The sequence below is a fragment of the Neovison vison genome, chromosome 2 (genome assembly GCF_020171115.1).
Source record: "Neovison vison isolate M4711 chromosome 2, ASM_NN_V1, whole genome shotgun sequence".
In the NCBI taxonomy this organism is placed as follows: domain Eukaryota; kingdom Metazoa; phylum Chordata; class Mammalia; order Carnivora; family Mustelidae; genus Neogale; species Neogale vison.
The window spans coordinates 72,515,903-72,538,115 of record NC_058092.1 but is presented as its reverse complement, the minus strand read 5'-3'; the positions used below and the strand labels follow the sequence as shown (position 1 = coordinate 72,538,115).

The 22,213-nt window shown below is 36.8% G+C and overlaps 1 protein-coding gene across 2 annotated transcripts in view; it reads left to right on the top strand.

Annotated features, from left to right (window-relative positions):
• The window catches only part of ZNHIT6 (zinc finger HIT-type containing 6), a 93,313-nt gene that overhangs the window by 4,057 nt on the left and 67,043 nt on the right, over window positions 1-22,213 (top strand). For both annotated transcript variants that reach the window (XR_006383187.1, XM_044238612.1), the window contains exon 5: window positions 8,250-8,353. Coding sequence is in view for 1 of the 2 variants with exons in the window: in XM_044238612.1 (XP_044094547.1) it covers window positions 8,250-8,353 (104 nt within the window). In the remaining variant the exon portion in view is untranslated. The remainder of the gene's footprint in view (window positions 1-8,249; window positions 8,354-22,213) is intronic.

Here is a 22,213-nt window from a genome sequence, read left to right as displayed (position 1 = left end):
TCTAGTTTAGGACTATATCATCATTAATGTATCCATTCTGTTGATGGACTCTGAATTTTCTATTATAACATGGACTCCAGGTATTCTGTAATAACAACAACAACAAAAACCTTAAAGGTATTGCAATGAGCACTTCTGTTTATGAATTGTGATTTGTGTATGTACACGTTTTTTCCTAGGGTTTATACCTGGGAGTGGAATTACTCTGTTGTGGGGTATGCACATCTTCAGTTTTACTAGACGTAACCAAAACATTTTCTGAAGTGATTATACCGGTTTAGACTTACAATATTGTGTGTACCTGCTGTCACGTCCTCTCCAATACTTGATTTGAGCAGAGTTTTAAAGTTTTTGTCAATTTGATGGCTTTGTAATTTTATCAGGGTTTTTAATTTGCAGTTCTCTAATTTCTAATGAGATTGAGCATCTTTCAAATATATTATTGGCCATTTGGATTTCATTTTGTAGAATGCCTGGTCAAGTCTCTTAATCGTTTTTTATTGTCAGCTTTCTTTTTCTTACTGGTTTGTAAGTAATTTCTTGAATGCCTGTCGGCAGTTGGTTGTATGTGTTCTAGATACCTTCTTCCATCCTGTGGCTTGTTTTTCACTCCATAATATCTTTGATGAACAGATGTTCTTAACCTTAATGTAGTCAAATTTATCATGTTCCCTTTATAGTTAGTAGTTTTATATGTTTATAAAGAAACGCTTTCCCCCTTTGAAGTTATGAAGCTGTTCTCCCATAGTTATTTTCTAAAAGTTTTATAGTGTTGGCATCCAGATTTATGTCTGTAAAGTACCTGGAATCCACTTTTGTGTATCATGTGAAGTGGAGATCCCATTTAATTTTCTGTATGGATGATCTAGTTTCTTAGTACCATTTATTGAGAAGTTCATCCTTTCCTACTGCTCTGCAGGGCAGCTATCCATATATGCTTGGGTCAGTATTTGGCCTATCTTTTCTATTCTGTTGGCCTACTTGTCTGTCCATGCCAATACTACACTCTCAACTGTAGTTTTTTACTGCAACTCACTATCTCACAAAATAGTTCCTCTGACTTTGTTCATTTTCTGGAGTATTGCTATACTCTAGCTATGGGTATGATTCTTTGTAATTCTATACAGATATGATGAATCACCTATTGATTCTACATTCCTCTTTCCCCACCTGAGAATTTTAATTGGGGTTACATTTATTTTACAGAGTAACTTGAGTGATTGGACTTCTTTACAGCATTAAATCTTGAAATCTCTGCATTTATTTAATATATTTAATATCTCTCTAATTTTCTCTGTAGAGCTCTTATACGTTTTTTGTTAGATTTATTCCTAGGCATTTTAGAGGCACCTGGGTGGCTCAGTCGGTTAAGTGTCTGACTCTTGATTTTGACTTAGGTCATGATCTCGGGGTCCTGGGATTTAGCCCCACATTAGGCTCTGTGCTCAGCAGGGAATCTGCTTTTCCTTCTCCCTCTGCTGTCTTTTCCTTGTCTCTCTCAAATAAATAAATTTAATAGATAAATTAAAAAAAAAGATTTGTTACTAGACACTTTATTTTTTCATGCTTTTTAAAGTAGTATTTTCTATTTTTAATCTCTTTGCTGGTGTTTAGGAATGATATTTTTGTTGTTACTGTATGGGATTATAATTCGCATTTTATAGAATTAAAATCTATACTGTGCCTTTTCTATAGATTCCTTGAGATTTTCTCTATAAACAATTTGTCCCAATTTGTTTTTATCTTTCTGTCCTGTTCTCTTTTTCTTATTGGAATGGCTAGGACTTCCCATTTATTGTCAGATACTAATGATGATAGTAAATATTGATGTTGTAAGTCCCAAGTCCTTCCCTGGACTTGATTTGCTTGATGGATTCACATGATTCAATATACAGTTGTACTCATGGCTAAAACTAATTGCAGTGAAGGAATGTAGAGCAAAGTTAGAGAAAAGAAAAGGAACAGAGTCTGAAGTCTGAAGGAATCCAGTTGTAAGCTTCCAAGAATCCTCTCCGTTTGGAGTCACACAGTATGCAGTTAATTCCTCTGTCAGTGAGTAGTGTGCGATAAAGCTTGTGAAGTATAGTCTGCTAGGCGAGCTCATTAGAAACTCACTGCCCAAGGGGGGCTGGTCACAGAAGTACCTTCCCTCTGCCTAGCAGGTGCCAAATTCCAGACTCCCAGAAGGAAAGCAAGTAAAACCATGTTGTTTATATAAACAATTCAGGCACAGTGAACCACACTTACTGTTTTACAAAAAGTTAGTGTAGAGAACCATTTACCAATCATTCAAATTTCCTTGCACCAGCCAGGGAAAACCTTGCAAGCAAAACCACCTAATGATAACAGTCTCAGGCCTGCTATCTTTTTCTTCAATTTTTATTTATTTATTTATTTACTTATTTGACAGAGATCACAAATAGAGAGGCAGGCAGAGAGAGAGAGGAGGAAGCAGGCCCCCTGCCGAGCAGAGAGCCCGATGTGGGGCTCAATCCCAGGACCCTGGGATCATGACCTAAGCCAAAGGCAGAGGCTTTAACCCACTGAGCCACCCAGGCGCCCCTCAGGCCTACTATCCTAATGCCTCTGTACATCTTTGTTTTACAACTCCTAGTTATAGAAGGAAAGCTTCCAAGATTGCATCATGATGTTTGCTCTTAAATTTTTTCTAGGTGTAATTTGACATCTAGATTATGGAGGTTTTAGTCCTAGTTTGCTATCAGATTTTAACATGAATGATGGTTGTATTTCATCACATGCTTCTTCTGTATTTGATTATTTTATTTTTGTTCTCAATCTATAATCTGTATGAGTAATCTTTTTAAAAAAAAATATTTATTTGACAGAGATCACAGGTAGGCAGAGAGGCAGGCAGAGAGAGGAGGAGGCAAGCAAGCAGGCTACCTGCTGATCAGAGAGCCTGATGCAGGACTCGATCCCAGGACCCTCAGATCATGACCCAAGCCAAAGGCAGAGCCTTAACCCACTGAGCCACACAGGCGCCGGATATGAGTAATCTTAATCAGTTTTCTATTTTAAGCTAAACTTGCAGGGTGTGCTATTATCATATCATATGCTTTTTATACTCTGCAGAATTCCTTTGAATTATATGTGTGCGTTCACCTTATCCATGCTCTCATTTTTGTATTTCTCTTCATGAGTGAGATTTCCTTTTTAGTGTTCTCAGATTTCCATATCAAAGTGATTCTAATTTCATAAAATTATTTGGCAATGTTCCCATTTTATTCTTGGACGCATTCACTAATGTTGGAATTACTTCCTTCTTGGGACTTTGGTAAAATTATTAAGGAACCAGTATGGACTTAGGGTTTGGGCCACTGAGGTATAGTTTTTACTATTTATGGGATTCTGTGGGTTTACTGTGTCTTGATTTAGTGTTACTAGCTATTACATTTTTCTAAGAATTTGTCCATTTGACCCAGGTTTTCACCTTCATTGGCATAAAGTTCTTCATAAACCTCTCCTTTACAGTTCTGTAAGAGTTGTAGTAATTTCATTTGTGATATTGGTTATTTGTATCTTTTTTTCCTTAGATCAGTCGCTGTTATATGTTTTTTCTATTTTGCTAATGTGTCCTCTTGACTTTTGTTATATCTTTTTTATGTTTAGCTTACTTACACTGTGGTCAGAGAACATACTCTTTTTTTTTTTTTTTTTTCTTTTTTTTATGAGAGCATACTCTTCAAGGTCATTCCTTTAAAATACATTAGTGCTTGTGTTTGTGGCCCAGTTTATGGTCAAGTTTTATAATGTTCTTTGTTTGCTTGAAAGAAAGAATATTCTGCAGTTGCTGAATATACTACTCTATATACCCCTTATAGGTCAGGTTTATTAATTATGTTATTCAAATTTTTTATAATTACTGATATTTTTTGTGTGTTTTGTCTGTAAGTTTCCAAAAGAAGTATGTTAACATTTCCCAGTGGATAAACTCAAACAGGCCTGTTTGATTTGTTTCCCCTTGTGGTTCAGTTTGTTTTTCTTTATATGTTTTAAGGCTGAATTATTAAATGCATACCTCAGGAAGTACTTTTCCCTGGTGTATTTATCCTTTGGCATTATAAGGTAACCCTCTTTGTCTCTAGATTTTTGTGTACTTTGACTAATACTTATAAAGTTCTTTGCTTGGTATTTGTATGGTCTGTTTTTTTCCTTAAGGCCTTTCTGTGTCCTTATGTTCTGGTTGTAGTTCGTTTCCAGTTCTTCTTCCATTTGATAGTCTGTAACTTTTAACTAAATCATTAAGTTCATTTACATTTTAATAAATCACCTGTATAATTGACTTTAAATGTGTCACATTATTTTTGCTATTTGTATCAGTTTTTTTTTTCTTGTCTTTTGGACTGTTGTTGTTTTCAGTCATTTAAATTTTTCTCTTTATCAGTTTAGAACTTATGGGCCCTTTTCCTATCCTTTTATTAGTTAAGCTGGACTCCACAACGTGCATGCTTAATTTGCCAGTATCTGAAGTTAAGTAGTACCTGAACCCTGTGCCTAAACAACGCAGAAGACCTTATAATAATAGGAGTTGGCAAACTTTGCTGTAAAGGGTCAAATAGTACATATTTTTTCCAGGCCATATTGTTTCTGTTACTTTAGCTCTGCTCTTGTATCGAGAAATCCGTCACAAGCAGTATATAAACGAATGGGTGGAGTGACATCCCAACAAAATTTATCTGTGAAGATAAGTAGCAGGCAGATTTTACTAGCAATTACCTTAAATTCCTCTTGACCTTGTTTGAGAGAGAGAGCACAAGCAGGGGGATGAGCAGAGAGAGAGGAAGAAGCTGACTCCCTGTTGAGTGTAGAGCCGACACTGGGCTCCATCCCAGGACCCCAAGATCATGACCTTAGCCAGAGTTAGACACTTAACGCACTGGGCCACCCAGGCGCCCCTTGAGTTTATATATCCCACTTTCTTTGCTCTTTATTCCTTCTCTCATCATCTTAGATCTTACATCTGAGAGACAACTTTTTTCCTGCTTCAAGTACATCCTTTAGAATTTCCTTTAGAGAAGAAAATTAGAGGGTTTGCCACTTCTTGTGTTCCTTTGTCAGGTTTTTGTTTTTTGTTTGTTTGTTTGTTTAATTTTCTATTTATTTGCCTTTCTTCACTTTGAAATTATTTTTCTCTGGAATTCTGGTTTAGGATTAGTGTTCCCGTGTCTTACGGCTTCTGTTATTATTACAGTCACCTAGAGTTTTTAACTGCCTTTGAAATCTTTTAATCTGGCTGCTTTTTTTTATCTTTGGTATTGTGTATTTGTGCTATAATACAAAAAATGCAAATTTCTTTTCATCTTAACTTGATAATTGTTAGATTTCTTGAATCTGTGGCATATCTTCTGTCAGTTCTGGGAAATGTTTAGCACATTTCTATTAAAAGATTATGTCTACCTTATTCCTTATCTTTTCTATAACTACCATTAAATGTGACTTAAGCCCTCTCCCCATATCTTACCTACCTTTTAAGGTCTTTGATTTTTTAAATCTTTTTTGTCTCTGTAATGTATTCTGCAAACATTCTAGTTTAATTTGGTTCTTTGAAAAATCTGCTGAGTTCATTTTTATGTTCTCTTCACTGTGCATATTTTAAACTGCTGATGTTTTTAAATTTTGTAGAGATACTCTACCGTCTGTGTATGATCCTGAATATATGGGGAATTATCAGCTACCTCTTTTCTCTTTTGGTTCTTGCTCACTGACCTTTGCATTATTCATGTTTCTTTATTTTTTATTTATTCAGTACTGCTTTTTTTTCTTAAATTGTGAGAACTTTTTGAAGAGTAGAGTGCAGGCCTTCTTGTATTCTTCCAGGTACCTGGGAATATTGCAAATCTGCATCTGTCTTAAACCAAGTTGAAAGTTTAAGATTCCCTTGACTACATAAGCAAGGCCAATCATTTCAAATGTTAGCAAGAACTGGCCCATGGCCACAGCTTCTAATGAATTGTTTTCCTTTTTCCCCTTTATTCCAGTCATTCCAATATAAGTTTCCTCGCATGCTGTGGGGATAAGGTTTATTTCTGGTTCGCCCTTAACTTAATATTATTAGGCATGTTCTGTTACTGAGATTCATTTGAGGAGGGTTGAAGATTACAGGCTCTTAACTCTGACCTTTTTGGGGAGAAGGCTGTTGAAAGGGAAAGCCTATATTTGCTAGAATTTGCAAAAGTGGCTTCATTGCCATTCTGACTGGTGTGAAGTGGTATCTCATTGTGGTTTGGATTTGTATTTCCCTGATACTGAGTGATGTGGAGCACTTTTTCATGTGTCTTTTGGCCATCTGGATGACTTCTTTGCAGAAATGTCTGTTCGTGTCCTCTGCCTATTTCTTGATTGAATGTCTTTGGATGTTGAGTTTGATAAGTTCTTTAGAGCTAAAATTAAGTCAGGAAATGACAGATGTTGGAGAGGATGTGGAGAAAGGGAAATGCTCCTACAAGGTTGGTGGGAATGCAAGCTGGTGCAGCCACTCTGAAAAACAGCGTGAAGGTTCTTCAAAAAGTTGAAAATGGAACTACCTATGACCCGGCAGTTGCACTCCTGGGTATTTACCCTTAAGATACAAAGTAGTGATTCAAAGGGGCACGTGCACCCAAATGTTTATAGCAGCAATGTCTACAATAGCCAAACTATGGAAACAGCCTAGATGTTCATCAACAAATGCATGGATAAAGAAGATGTGGGGTGTGTGTGTGTGTGACAATGGAATACTATGCAGCCATCAAAAGAAATGAAATCTTACCATTTGCAATGACATGAATGGAACTAGAGGGTATTATGCTGAGCGAAGTAGTCAATCAGAGAAAGATAGTTATCATATGATCTCCCTGATATGAGGAATTTGAGAGGCAGAGTGGGGGTTTGGGGGGTAGGGAAGGAAAAAAATGAAACAAGATGGGATTGGGAGGGAGATAAACCATAAGAGACTCTTAATCTTACAAAACAAACTGAGGGTTGCTGGGGGTAGGGGTGTGTGTGGAGAGGATGGTTGGGTTATGGACATTGGGGAGGATATGTGATATGGTGAGTGCTGTGAATTGTGTAAGCCTGATAATCCACAAACCTATACTCCTGGGGCAAATAATACATTATATGTTAATAAAAATAATTAATTTTTTAAAAAGGTGGCTTCATTGCTTTGCTTACCTCTCTGAGCTTTCACTTCTCACTAAATATTGGCGTGTATATTTGTATTTTTCTGTTTTGTTTTGTTTTGTTTTTTACAGCTTCTCGGTGCTTCTAAGGTGATTTTTAAATGTATCTTATTACATGTATTTATTTCCCCCATTGTCTGTAATTCTTACATGTTTTCAGTGGCAGGGTTAATCCTTATAATCATTGCCACTACTGATACCAAAGTCACATGAGTTATAAAATTGGATGTAATTTCTTAAATTATTTCTCTTCTTAACAAGTGATAACTGACTCTTCTTTAACCTGGGCTTATGATTTAATTGTCTCTTTGCATTGCAAAATCTAGATTGCCATTCACTTAACCAAAAACTTGCATTTATATATGCCTTTTGATCGTCAGGTAGGATATATTTGCCTTTTGAGTGTCAAGGAAGAAGTCTTGATGATATTATTTCCTTCACTACTCTCTGGAGTTGACTAGTTCAGCTTAACCAACCCAGACAGTCAGTGGAGTAACACATTTCAGAGCCAGATGATTCACATACCCCATTTTGTATGGTCTACAGTGGTGGCTACTTTAAGTTTGGCTTTGTACTAGCAATGCCATGGTTCCTCCCCTGAGTAAACTGCCTGCCTGGTAATCAAAGCAGGAATGTATAAAGCCAAGTATGGATGGTATAAACCCTTCAGTAAAAGAAAAGGAACTGTATAGGTAGCCCCTATGAATTGCCAAATGACCTATATATTTTAAAAATCCCATTAAATCCTTCTTCTGGCTCATAGAATGTATGGTTGAAAACACAGGCTCTAGAATTAGATATACCTGAGTTTGAATACAGGCTGTCTCTCTCAGGAATAGCTATGTAATGTTGACATCTCATTAATTTTCATTCCTAGATTGGGGGTAGTAATAGTACCTGTCTGATAATATTGTGAGGATTAAAAGAGTTATTGCTGTTTAGTACAGCTTGTGAAACATATGTACCCAATAAATCTTAACTATTACATTTAGAACATTGTTTTACTCACTTCTGAAATTTAAGACGTTTTAAAATTAATTTGTCCATTTATTTATTTTTTGTTATTAGATGTACTTTATGAAAAATCGTGCCAGAAGACAAGGTATTAACTTAAAGCTTCTTCCCAATGGATTCACCAAGAGAAAAGAAAATTCAACATTTTTTGATAAGAAGTAAGTTTCTAATTTCATTCTTAGTATATTGAGTATTCTGATTTGATCAGGAACATCTTTTAAAGTTTGGTTTGCTATAGAGCATTGTTACCTAACATGTAGTCTGTAAGCTTTTTATTATTGGTCTATGCCAAGGTAATTGCACAAATTGAAAATAAGCATTTAAAAACTTACACCAATTTTATGTCATGTGACTAATAAAAATTTGGGCCTGTGGTGTATGTGTGTATATGTGTAACTGTATATGTGTATATATCTGAGACCTAAGTACCATGGAAGTATTTTAGAGGTCACAAGGACAAAATAATAAGGCAGGACCCCTGTACAATTTTGACTGGAGGAGTTTAGTTTTTTTATTGTTTTCTATCAAACTCCTTTGGGATTCCAGTAAGATTTATTTGAAAGCCAATGTTGGAAAAGAGGGACTTTGAAAACATTTACTCTATAGTAAATCTGTGAGTACAGATAAATACAATAGAGATTAGCCTGCTGCTTTCTGTAAGTGCTGGATCTAAAATGTCCCATTAGTACAGAGGAGACAAGATCCCAAAATACTGTAAGTAGCCTGCTGAATTACTAGGTAATACTTTCTTTTTTTTTTTTTTTCCAATTTATTTATTTTCAGAAAAACAGTATTCATTATTTTTTCACCACACCCAGTGCTCCATGCAAGCTGTGCCCTCGATAATACCCACCACCTGGTACCCCAACCTCCCACTCCCCCGCCATACTTTCTTTTTTTTTAAAGATTTTTTTTTTTTTTTTTTTTTAATTTATTTGACAGAGAGATCACCAGTAGGCAGAGAGGCAGGCAGAGAGAGAAGGGGAAGCAGGCTCCCCACAGAGCAGAGTGAGGCGGGGCTCAATCCAAAGACCCTGAGATCATGAGCTGAAGGCAGAGGTTTAACCCACTGAGCCACCCAGGCGCCCCTAGGTAATACTTTGAAATGTCAGCATTCTGGACTTAGAAGTAAAGATCCTGAGTGGGTTCTACCTTCTTCAGCCTCTTAGTAACTGCAAGGTCTTGAGCAGATTACTTTCTCTGGGCCTCATCTGTATGATGTGGGGGTTGTAGTAGGTAAACTAAGATTCCCTCCCAGTTGTAGTGCTTCATAAACTGAAAAGGCAAAACCATCAGAATTACCATTATTCTGATAAGCTTTCCACCTTTTCAAAAGAAGTTATGTTAGAAGTTGTAGATCCATTTATTTTATATGTTTCAAAACAAATATTTGTAAAAGTGATTTTCCTTTTTTCTGGGTAGCTTCAGAAATAAAGTAATGTTTTTCATTTATCAAATATGAGATAATTCCAGTGTGCGTTTTCAAACCAACATATTTAGAAATTGACATACTGTATTTAAAATTTAAGGTAACTGGTTCATGTCTTCTCAAATACAAAATGTATTCTTATGAAGGAAGCCATTCAGATTGTCATCAGAGCTTAGTTCTTAGTACTTAAAAGCATATACCCTCAAATGTAAAATTATGGGGTCTCTAGAAACATGAATGTATGTGGGAAGTTTTTGTTTTTGTTTTTGTTTTCAAAAATAAATATTAACTGTATTTCTTGGGTTTAGAACCCAAATTTATAGTTGGTTATTTTCAGATCTCTGAAGTAGCAAATGGGACTCTTTTGCTCATGAATTTATAGTTATTTGGAATTGGTGTTCTTAAAAATTTTTAGTGTTTTCACATGAGGGGATTAGCAACATAATTCAAAATAGGATTTAGAGTCAGTTTCTTTGCTTTTTTCACATCTGTAAAATGGAGATGATGATAGCTATTATATAGAGTTGTGACCTTTTTTTTAAGACTATGTATTTGAGATTGAACAGGAGAGAAAGTACACAAGCAGGAGGAGGGGCAATGGGAGAAGGAAAAGCAGACTCCCCACTGAGCAGGGAGCCCAATGTGGGGCTCAATCTTAGGACCGGGGGATCATGACCTGAGCCAGAGACAGATGCTTAACTGACTGAGCCACCCAAGCGCCCCAAGTTGTAACCTTTATTGTAAAAATTTACCTAACCACTAACTGGAATGTAGGAAGGAATCAGTGTATGTAGCAACTGTAAAAATAATATATACCCATCATTGGGCACATGGGTGGCTCAGTGGGTTAAGCCACTGCCTTCGGCTTAGGTCATGATCTCAGGGTCCTGGGATCGAGTCCCACATCGGGCTCTCTGCTTGGCAGAGAGCCTGCTTCCTCCTCCCTCTCTCTCTGCCTGCCTCTCTGCCTACTTGTGATCTTTCTCTGTCAAATAAATAAATTCTTTAAAAAATATATACACACACACACACTCGCCTGGGTGGCTCAGTTGGTTGGGCAGCTGCCTTCGGCTCAGGTCATGATCCCAGCGTCCTGGGATCGAGTCCCACATCGGGCTCCTTGCTCGGCAGGGAGCCTGCTTCTCCCTCTGCCTCTGCCTGCCACTCTGTCTGCCTGTGCTCACTCTCTCTCCCCCTCTCTCTCTGACAGACAAATAAATAAAATCTTTAAAAAAAAAAAAAAAAAAAAAGTTTAAAGGAGGTGCCTGGGTGGCTCAGTGGGTTAAGGCCTCTGTCTTCGGCTCTGGTCATGATCCCAGGGTCCTGGGATCGAGCCCCACATCGGGCTCTCTGCTCGGCGGGGAGCCTGCTTCTTCCTCTCTCTCTGCCTGCCTCTCTGCCTACTTGTGATCTCTGCCTGTCAGATAAATAAATAAAATCTTTAAAAAAAAAAATCTTAAAAAAAAATTAAGTTTAAAGGAAAAAGAGCACCTATAATTCCATTATAAAAAGTTTAAAGGAGGTGCTTGCGTGGCTCAGTGGGTTAAGGCCTCTGCCTTCGACTCGGGTCGTGGTCCAGGGTCCTGGATCGAGCCCCACATTGTGCTCTCTGCTCGGCGGGGAGCCTGCTTCTTCCTCTCTCTCTGCCTGCCTCTCTGCCTACTTGTGATCTCTGCCTGTCAGATAAATAAATAAAATCTTTAAAAAAAAAAAAAATCTTTAAAAAAAAATAAGTTTAAAGGAAAAAGAGCACCTATAATTCCATTATGTAGAGATGACCACTGATAACCACTTGATGTTTCCTTCTAACCCTGGTTTCTTCTACTTTTCCATTAATAAAATGAAACATGGTATTAAATGCATAAGAATATACAAAGTTACATGACTTTTCAAGTTAGACATTGCTAATTTTTTATGACTAAAAGAATCACTTTTTTCTACAGCTAGAAGCTCTTTTCTTGTTAATGCAGATCTGCCTTATTTCTAAGTAGTGTATTCCGGCAATGGCTACTATGTTTAAATTTATTTAATTATTTCCATATTCATGACCATATAGCTTTTTTCTAGTTTCTCATTGTTAGCAATAATGCCACGATAAACATTACATTAAATTATTCTTCCTTGAAGAATTGTTTTGTGTGTTTACATGGCTTTTTCTGTACCATCAGTCCTTAGAAAGTAGACTTACTGGATCAGAGACGATAGAGACTACATCTGATTATTGGAAAGGGTGAGCTCTTGAATATTTTTTTTTTAAGATGTACCTGCTTATAGCTCATTTTACTTGAATATTTTTTTAAGATGTGCCTGTGTATAGCTCATCTTACTCTGTTCCATACATAGGGAATATTTTTACTAGTCTCTTTATCCTTTAATTTGGTCTTATATTCATTTTTGATGCATTTTAAATAGTTGTAAATATCTCTACAACCTAGAGATAGTAAGATGGAATAGTTAAGAGTAGAAACTGAAGCCAGACTACTTATATTCAAATTGTAATCAGCCTCCTCCTAGCTACGTGATACTAAGCTAAACCACTAACTTCTTTTTGCCTCAGTTTCCTCATCTGTAAACTGTGATTTATAGTAATAAACTGGGACTAAACCGGTTTTCATTTCCATTTGTAGTGTATGAGAATATCCATTTAAATGTCTCAATACCACTGAGTTTTCTCTTTAAAAAAATGTTGCTAAATTGGAATTTTTTTTTGCTTTTTATTAATTGTTACTGTGATATGGAATATTTGAATACATGTTTCAGAGTATAAAGTTTAACTTAATCCAGTCCATTGTGGTAAGATGATCTTTCATTCGTAGGACCATTTTGGGGGTCAGTTCAGTGAAAAAAAAATAATAATAAAAATAATTCAAAATCTGTGTAACTAAATTTTCCATTTGTTTGTTGTGAAATTGCCCATTATTATTTTTAAATGAAATGTTTTTGCTATTAATTGAATTTAAAATGTCTGCATTTAGATGTTAGATGAATAAAACATTAAGGTGAGATTCCAGTTGGGTGAAAGCCATACTGAATATTGAGAATATTGCTGGTTAGTTAATTGATAATCAGCTTAGAAATCTCCTTAGTGTGTCCCAATATTTTGTTCATTCTTGTTTAGCATTTTCATTAGTGATTTAGGTCATGATTTCTCATCTTGGCCCTCCTGACCTTTTGACCCAGATAATTCTTTGTTTTGAGGGGCTATTTTGTGCATTTTAGGGTGTTTAGTAGCATTCCTGTCCTCTGCCCACTAGATGTTGGTAACACACACACACACACACACACACCCCTACCCAGCCACCTCTTGTGGCAACAGGAAATGTCTCTAGAGATTACCAGATGTTTCCTGGAGTTGGGGGCAGAGGGGAGAGACAGAATCACTCCTACTTTAGAATCAAGTGATTTAGATTAATACAAAAGATGTACTTCTTGAACTTAATGTATAGTAGAATCAGGATTGCAAAAAATTTCTGTTGCTCAAAGGTGGTGTATAAGTAGCAAGATAAATATATAAGATCCTGTCTTCACTAATAGGGGAAAAAATGGAACAAAATTTTAAAATATTTAGAAGTATTGGGGCGCCTGGGTGGCTCAGTGGGTTAAGCCTCTGCCTTCGGCTCAGGTCAGGATCTCAGGGTTCTGGGATTGAGCCCCACATAGGGCTGTCTGCTCAGCAGGGAGCCTGCTTCCTCCTCTCTCTCTGTCTGCCTCTCTGCCTACTTAATGATCTCAGTCTTTCAAATAAATAAAATCTTTAAAAATTTAGAAGTATCTTCTTTAGGATACCTTTGTTTTCTTAGCCATTCATATGAAAATGACTAGGTTTTAATGATTTAAGTGTTATTTTCTGATTTAGTGTTATTAGATGATGTGTTATTTAAGATGATTGCTAGAAGGGGAGAAGAGGGGGATACTAAATCTTTTCAAAGGATTATTTTCACTTCCCATGCCCCAGTATTCTATTTTTAAGAGGTTCGTTTTCAGTACTTTTTTTCAACTTTCAGAAGCGATTAATGCTTTTACTCAGATAAACCTGAATTTGAATATTGCCTCTACCATTAAGTACATACTAGGTGACCTTCGGCAAGATTGAATTTACTGTGTTGAGAGGATTAAATGAAGTTATACCTAAAGTAGTACCTGGCACTTAGTAAATAATATACAATGACAATTCAAGGTCTGCTTTTCTTATCTGAATTCCTTGGGGATATGGTAAATTTACTATATTACGTTGACCTCTAAAAGGTCTGAAGCAGCATTACATAATCAAAGGATACTATGTCTACAGTGAAACCTGTAAATGTTTACATTATAATGGGTAAATAATGATTGTGAACTGGCTCAGGCAGGTTTTGCTGGCAAAAAAGTTACTGAGAAAACTTGCAATTTCTGATATTTGGGGATTTTACTGTTATTGTTCACATGAGATTTTGGTCCTGTGTACGAAGATGATTGCTGTAACTCCCTCAATATTAAATTGGTTATTGCTTGTTTAAGCAGCTTGAGTTACAATATAGTCAAAAACTCAAATCGAACTTGTTTAAAATTAAACATTCCAGTGGTAATTTTTGAACAGAGTGAGGAATTCTTTGTGGGTATTAACACACATAAATACATGTGAAGTGTGACTGTGCTCCGTTGTGTCTGGGTTACCTCTGTAGAACTATCAGTATAGTTACATAGCAGGTGCAATACATACCTTAGAAGCGTGAGGTTTATTGTAAATCAGGCATCCTTTATGGCGGGAGTTTTTGACCAGTATGACTGTGAATCTCTTAAATCTCAGTGAATAGATGGTCCTGACACATCATAGAAAGATATGTACATATAAATACATGGCCTGTAGGTATATGTTGATAATATCTAATGAAGGTATGGGTTAGCCAGGCCAATTTGCTTTTCCAAATACACATTAGTGGTCATTATAGAATATACATTATGTATATAGAATATACATTAGTGGTCATTTTAGAAGGCAGTTTAGTAATATTTTTCAAAATGTTATATACACATACTTAAATAATTTAGCCTACAGATGTATTCATACACTTTACAGAATTACACATATCTATGCCGGCATTGTTTTTAATAATGTAAAAAATGCAGCAACTCAAGTGTTCAGTACTGTGGGACTGAGTTAAATTGCTTCCCAAGGTGGAATTCTAGGTACCCAGAGACAAACTAGATGTGGAAGAATTGTCGTCAAATGACATCATGATATGTTCAATGAAAGAAAAAACAGAGTTTTTAAACATTTATCTGAAAGATAGGAAGCTCACTTTTCCTATTGATGTAAAATTTGCATGCAGTGAAATACACAAATCTTAAGAGTACCCTTGTTGAGTTTTGACAAATTCATATACAGGCATACCTTTTTTTGTTGCACTTCACTTTATTGTGCTTTGCAGATACTATGTTTTTTATAAGTCGAAGGTTTATGACAGTCCCATCAAGCAAGTCTTGGTGCCATTTTTCCAACATTTTGCTTGCTTCATGTCTCTGTCACATTTTGGTAATTGTCACAGTGTTTCAAACTTTTTTCTTATTATTTATCATGGTGATCTGTGATCAGTGATCTTTGATGTCACTATTGTAATTGTTTTAGGGTGCCATGAAATGCACCCATTTGAGACAGTGAACTTAATTGATAAATGTGTGGATTCTGACTGTTCCACCAACTGGCCATTCCCCATCTTTCTCCCTCTCTTCGTGCCTCTTATTCCAAGTACAACAATATTGAAATTAGGCCAATTAATAATGCTATAGTGACCTCCTAAGTGTTCAAGTGTAAGAAAGAATTCTCATGTCTCTTACTTTAAAACAAAAGCTAGAAATGATTAAGCTTAGTGAAGAAGGCACGTCAAAGCCAAGGTAGGCCTAAAACTAGGCCTGTTGTACCAAACACTTAGCCAAGTTCTGAATGCAAAGGAAAAGTTCTTAAAGGAAATTAGAAGTCTACTCCAGTGAACACAGGAATGACAAGAAAGCAAAACAGCCTGTTGCTAATACGAAGAAAGTTTAAGTGGTCTGGATAGAAGATAGACCAGTGACAACCTTTCTGTAAACCAAAGTCTAATCCAGATCAAGGCTCTGAATCTTTTCAGTTCTATGAAGGCTGAGAGAAGTGAGGATGCTGCAGAAGAGAAGTCTGAAGCTAGCAGAGATTGGTGTGTGAGGTTTAAGGAAGTCCTCCCCGTAACATAAAAGTGCAAAGTAAAGTAGCAAGTGCTGATGTAGAAGCTGCAGCAAGTTACCCAGATGATCTAGCCAATATAATTAGAGGTGATTACACTACACAACACATTTTCAGTGTAGACAGAACAGGCTTATATTGGAAGAAAATGCTGTCTAGACTTTTCCTAGCTAGGAAGAAGGTCAATGCCTGGCTTCAAAGCTTCGGGGAGAGGCTGACTATCTTACTAGGGACTAATGCAGCCAGTGAGTTTAAGTTGAAGCCAAGGCTCCTTTACCATTCCAAAAATCCTAGCATGCTAAATCTGCTCTGCTTCGGCTCTATAAATGGAACAACAAAACCTGGATAACAGCACATCTGTTCATAACATCATTTACTGAATTAAGCCCACTATTGAGAACTACTATTCAGACAAAAAGATTCCTTTCTAAATATTGCTGCTCATTGACAATGCATCTGGTCATCCAAGAGCTCTGATGGAGCTAGACAGTAAGATGAATCTTGTTTTCATTTCTGCTAACACAGCATCCATTCTGCAGTTCATGGGTCAGGGGTCACTTAGGCCTTCAAGTCTCACTATTTAAGAAATGCAGTTCCTAAGTCTATATCCTCCATAGATAGTGGTTCATCTGATGGACCCAGGCAGAATCCATTGAAAACCTTCCAGAAGGGGGCCCACCATTCTAGTTGCTATGAAGAACATTTGTGATTCATGGGAAAAAGTCCATATATCAGCATGACAGGTATGTTTAGAAGAAGTAATTCCAACCCTCATGGAGGACGTTGATGGGTTTAAGACATTCGTGGAGGCAGTAACTACAGATGTGGTAGAAGCAGCAAGAGCACTAGATAGAAGTAGAAGTGGAGCCTAAAAAGGTGGCTGAATGGCTGTAATCTCAATATAACTTTCAAGTAAGGAGATGTTTCTTATGAATGGAGAAAGTGGTATCTTGAGATAGAGTCTACTCCTAGTGAAGGTGCTCTGAAGATTGTTGAAATGACAACAGAGGATTTAGAATGTTAAACTTAATTGATAAGGGGCGCCTGGGTGGCTCAGTGGTTTAAGCCTCTGCCTTCGGCTCGGGTCATGATCTCAGGGTCCTGGGATCGAGTCCCGCGTCGGGCTCTCTGCTCAGCGGGGAGCCTGCTTCCCCCTCTCTCCCTGGCTGCCTTCTGCCTACTTGTGATCTCTCTCTGTCTATCAAATAAATAAATAAAAATCTTAAAAAAAAAAACTTAATTGATAAAACAGTGGTAGAGTTTGAGAGGATTGACCTCAGTATTGAAAGTTCTGTGGGTAAAGAACTCCAAGCATCATCTGCTATGGAGAAATCATTTATGAAAGGAAGAGTCAGTCGATGCAGCAAACTTGATTGTTGTCTTGTTTTTTAAAATTGCCACCCTGATCATTCAGCAGCCATCAATACTGAGACAAGGCCCTCCCCCAGCAAAAAGATGACAACTCACTGAAATCTCAGATGATGGTTCGCCTTTTTGTTTTAGCAATAAGGTATTTTTTTAATTTAAGATATGTACTTTGGTTTTTTTAGACATAATACTGTACACTTAACAGACTGCAGTATGAAGTAAAAATAACTATGCACTGGGAAACCAAAAAATTCATTTCACTGGCTTTGTTGCAGTATTTACTTTCGTTACAGTGGTCTGAAACTAAACCCATGATTATCTCCAAGGTATGCCTATATCTATGTAACACTGTTCCTATAAGTATATATAGAATATTACCTTCACCCTGGAAAGGTCTTTCCTTGTTAGTTCCTCTCCTCACCAGGGACATCCTGTGATGTCCTGGTGTTGAGTTTTGCCTGATTTAAAATTCCATATATGAGATCATATAGCTTACCCTTACTTTTGAATGAGAGTTTAGCTGAATATTAAATATCTTGATATTTTATTTTGATACTTCCATTCAGTTACTTATTCCCTTCTTTCTTTTTTTTGCCACTCGTAAGAACACTCTCTTTTTTGTCCCTTGCAGTTGCTTTTCAGATCTTCACTTTTGTCTTTGGAGTTCTGCAGCTTCAGTATGATATGGGTCTTCATGTGATTTTTTGAAAAAATTTATTTATCTTCCTTGGCATTTGTGCTTTCTGCATATTGCAGTTCTGGGAATTCTAAGGCATTATTTTAATATCTCATTTGTTTGTTTTTGCTACTTTCAGGGTAATTTATTCAGTTACATCATTCAAGTCACTATCTCTTCAGCTGTGTCTAATTAATCTTATCTTTAGCTCATGTAGTGTTTTTTGTTTTAGTTTTGTTTTTCATTTCTAGAAGTTTTGTGTCTTTCCCAAATCTCTCTGCTCTTTTAGATTGAACTGTATTCTTTTCTCATGTTTAAGTTCCCCTTTGTTTAATAATTTAGAACATTTATTATCTGTTTAAATAATTCCAGTATTAGAAGTCTGTTACTGCTGTGTGCTCTTTCTGCTGACTTTTGGTTATGGTGGCTGGTTTTCTTGTTTTTTTTTTCCTTCTAAAAAAGAGCTGTGAACACAAGTTGACATAGAAGGTGGCATGCATTTGCTTATGCCAAGATACTCTATGGCTCCAATTCAGGATCCTTTTTAATTTCTTAGTCTTAAATTTCTCAGACTATATTAGTAGGGATAATTTGAATCCCAACCAATTTGAGGAAGTTACAGTTCCACGTTTTCAACTGAGGTCTTTCCCTCTACTGTTTCTACCTTTCTCCTAGAGCCCGAGCTAAGGCCCACATATTTCCTAGTTGTTTCCTTTGCTAGTGGTCAGGATTTTTCTGGTTTACATTTTCACTGGCTTTATGGTGTGATCCCAGTTTGAGGTCTCCAAAATATGTGGGTCCAAGATCATGTCTCCTGTCATCCCATAGTTGTGTACAAGCCTCTTGGTACCAAAATTGGCAAAGGTTTCCAGAGCAGGTGTCGTTTCAGCATTCCCCCAGGGTCTTTAGTTCCTGCTTCCTTTTGGTTCCGAAAGATACCTCTTACCTGCCTATGAGCTCAGTCTGTTTATTTCTCCAGGATTTCTTAATGTATGCTATTGAGAAGGTTTTCAGATTATCTCTTCTAAAATGTCTTGTTTAAAATAAACAGTGGCCCCAGTACAAAGATAAGGCAGTAGGGGGAAAGAGATGGATCAGGAAGACATGATAATTACTTGTTCACTTAGCAATTCCACTTCTAGAAATTTATTTGATAGATACAACCATTTAAATGGAATATGTACAAGGATATTGAGTGCAGTGTTGTTTGTAATAGCAAAAGAGTGGTATGAATCTAAATAATTTGTCAGGAGTGGACAGCATAAATTATGGCATGTTTTTACAGTGGAGAAAGAATGGAACAGGTCTGAATGTACTAATACGGAATGTCTAAGAGAGTCTAAGTCTGTGAAGATGGTAGATGTGTGCCCGTTATTTAACAACACTGTGAATTAATAATTGAGCGCCTGTCCTGTGTTAGAAGCTAGCCACTAGATGTCTCTCTTGTAAAGAAGAAACCTTTTATTTACAGATTCGCAAAATTACTTCATTTCCTTCAGATAAAATTACGGAATTCTAATTATATTGCAGTAATATACCCATCTACCTCTTTATTAATGTCAGTAGCATTTTTTCCTTAACCAGTTATGTGGTGATACCCTTCATAAAACACAGTATTTTACTTGCATGATGACCTATAAATACTATACTTTACTGCAAATTGACTTTAGAAAAGAGCAAAGGAAAAGGAAATGATGGGTTTAACAGTTGTGGTAATAGAGGGACAAGTGGATTTTGCAGTGATCTAGTTTGGTGGAAAGATTTCAGAGCAACAGCAGGGATTTAGAAAAAACAGTATGAAAAAGTAGAAACTTAATGATTCCCCCAAACAGGCATTTCCTTACCGGGGCTGTGTAGGCAGTGGTGAGGAAGTTTCTGTGACATAGCATCACAGAGGTGGTACTTTTCCGTAACAGCAATTAGCCAGCATTCATGGAAATGGAAAACACCCTTGGTCTTCTTGGAGTCCCCACCTAGGTTCAGTTAAGGAAGTCCTTCCGCAGTCCCCAGGTGTACTACTTCATGATATGCCTCTGGCATCTGTTCTTTCCCCTTCCTTCACCATAGCATTTATCAGCTGTATTCTCCCATGCGGGCCCACTTTGTCTCACCCTGGATTACTGAAGAGCTTCTGAGTGCCCACCCTACCTCAGTATCTCCTTACCTCATTCACTTGACACATGGCTGTCTGACACATCTTTATAAAATGTTTTTTTATTGAGACAGTCACCTGCTCAAAGTCAAGAAGTTAAGTCTAGGTTTGAGGCTGGTCTTGTGGGAGACTATCAGATGCAACAGGATAAAGTAGTAAAGGTAAGACACTGTGTGTGGTTTGGTGTGTCTAGAAACTAGGTTGGGAGTTGGTAAGTGGTAGGAGATGAGGTTGGAGAGAGCCCCACTTGGGCTGGGCTTTGCAGGACTTTATATGCCATGTCAGGGAGTTGAGATAGTCATACTTTGAGCAGAAAATGTTCCTTTTGGTATGAGGGATCCCTACTGAATGGTCTGTCCCCACCTGATTTCCTAATACAGTCAAGCAAGTATACCCAGGCTGGTCATCATGCTTAATCCTAGTATACCCAGGCTGGTAATCATGCTTAATCCTAGAATGTTTTCTTCACCCATTATTTTCTAACCATCTGTGAAGACACAATAGCTCATCTTTTCTGTTACTTCTTTTTGCTGCAGTTCCTATAGTACATATTTTCTCCACAGTTAATATGAAACACATGCTGCATTTAGTGCTGGCATTCAGTTTTTGGTATGCATATACATGTGCTCTCCTTTCTGCATTCTAGTGTTTCTTAGTAAGGGCTCTATTGGCATTTTGAACAGGGCTGTTTTTTTGTTGTGTGGGACTTTCCCATGCATTACAGGAAGATTAGCATTTCTGTTCTCTCCCCACTAAAATGCCTGAAGTGCTTCCTAGTCTTGGAATAGTCAGAACTGCCCAGCCATTTCCAAATGTCCCCACCGCCCAGGTTGGTACAACTCCCAGTTGAGAACTACTGTATTAAATGCTCAAGTATTTATCAGTTATTTGAAGCAAGATGTACTTTTTCATTTCAGTCTTCACCTGCTATATCCATTTTCTTAATATACTGTCTACTAAAGCCAGTACCACATACTTAACCTGTTTCCTATTATTATTGTGTAGTGGTGAAACTAATTTTTAAAAGAGTAAAATGTAATATATAACTGGAACTTTTCAAAGTATTTTCATAATGATGTGAGACATATAAAATTATGGTTTTTATTCTCCCCAATTCCAGTAATTTTAATCCATGCTAAGTAACTACACAGATCCTTTGTATTCACTCTTCCAAAAACACTTATTATGGTACCAATCCTAATAAAATAGATGGATTATATTTATGAGGAATAGTTATATTTATTCTTGAGACTTTAAAATTTGTTCTTGAAATGTATTCTAAAAGATAAAATGTCTGTGAGTGAAGGATTGTGTAGGTATTTTACACATTTGTTTTTCCCTTGAAGGGTTTCAAAATTTGGTAGATTTTCTTTCTGCTTTAAATTCAGGTAAAGTTTTATAACTGATGGTGGAACAAAATGTTTTTTTCCTGAAATTCCTTCAGGTAGAATGTGCTGCTTCCAAATTTCATAAGAGTTGACAATTTACAGTTTAGTCTGTCTTCCTTTTCTACTGCTTCAGAATGAAGAATGAAAGATGAAACCTAGAAAGAAGAAAACTTCAATTCCTTATATCAGGATGCTTGATGTTGCTTGAAATAAAATACCCAATTCAAACCAGTTTGAGTTTTAAAAGGGTATATTATTGACCATCATAACTGAATGTCCAGAGGTAGAATGACTTCAGAGTTAATAGATAAAATGACTCGATTACATCATTAGTAACCCAGTTTTTTGCTGGTTCTCCATTGTATCTTCCGTGGTATAAGCTCAATCCTCATGCTGATAGGGTGCCCTGGTAACAGTTTGAGTTACAGTAAAGATCCAGGAGTGCTTCTCTCCCAGCATTATTGAACAGGAAGCCTGAAATTCACCACAATAAGACCACCTAGGTCATCTGCCCAGTCCTGATCCATTGTGTCAAGGAAAATCTAGGGTAGTGATTTTCTTAAGCCAACCAATTAAGTGCATATCCTTAGAGTTAGGGAATGGGTTCCATTCCTCAAAGCATGGTTATAGATTAGGAATGAGGGTGGTGGTAAGAGACTGCCAAGGAGGCAATTAAACTATAACTGTTAATAAATGATTTCAAAATATGAAGGCAAATATATAAATATAACTGAACTGCATTTAAATTAACAGTACGTAAAGGTACATGGTTTGTTATTGAACTTGCAGTTCTGATAAGTTCATAATGGTAT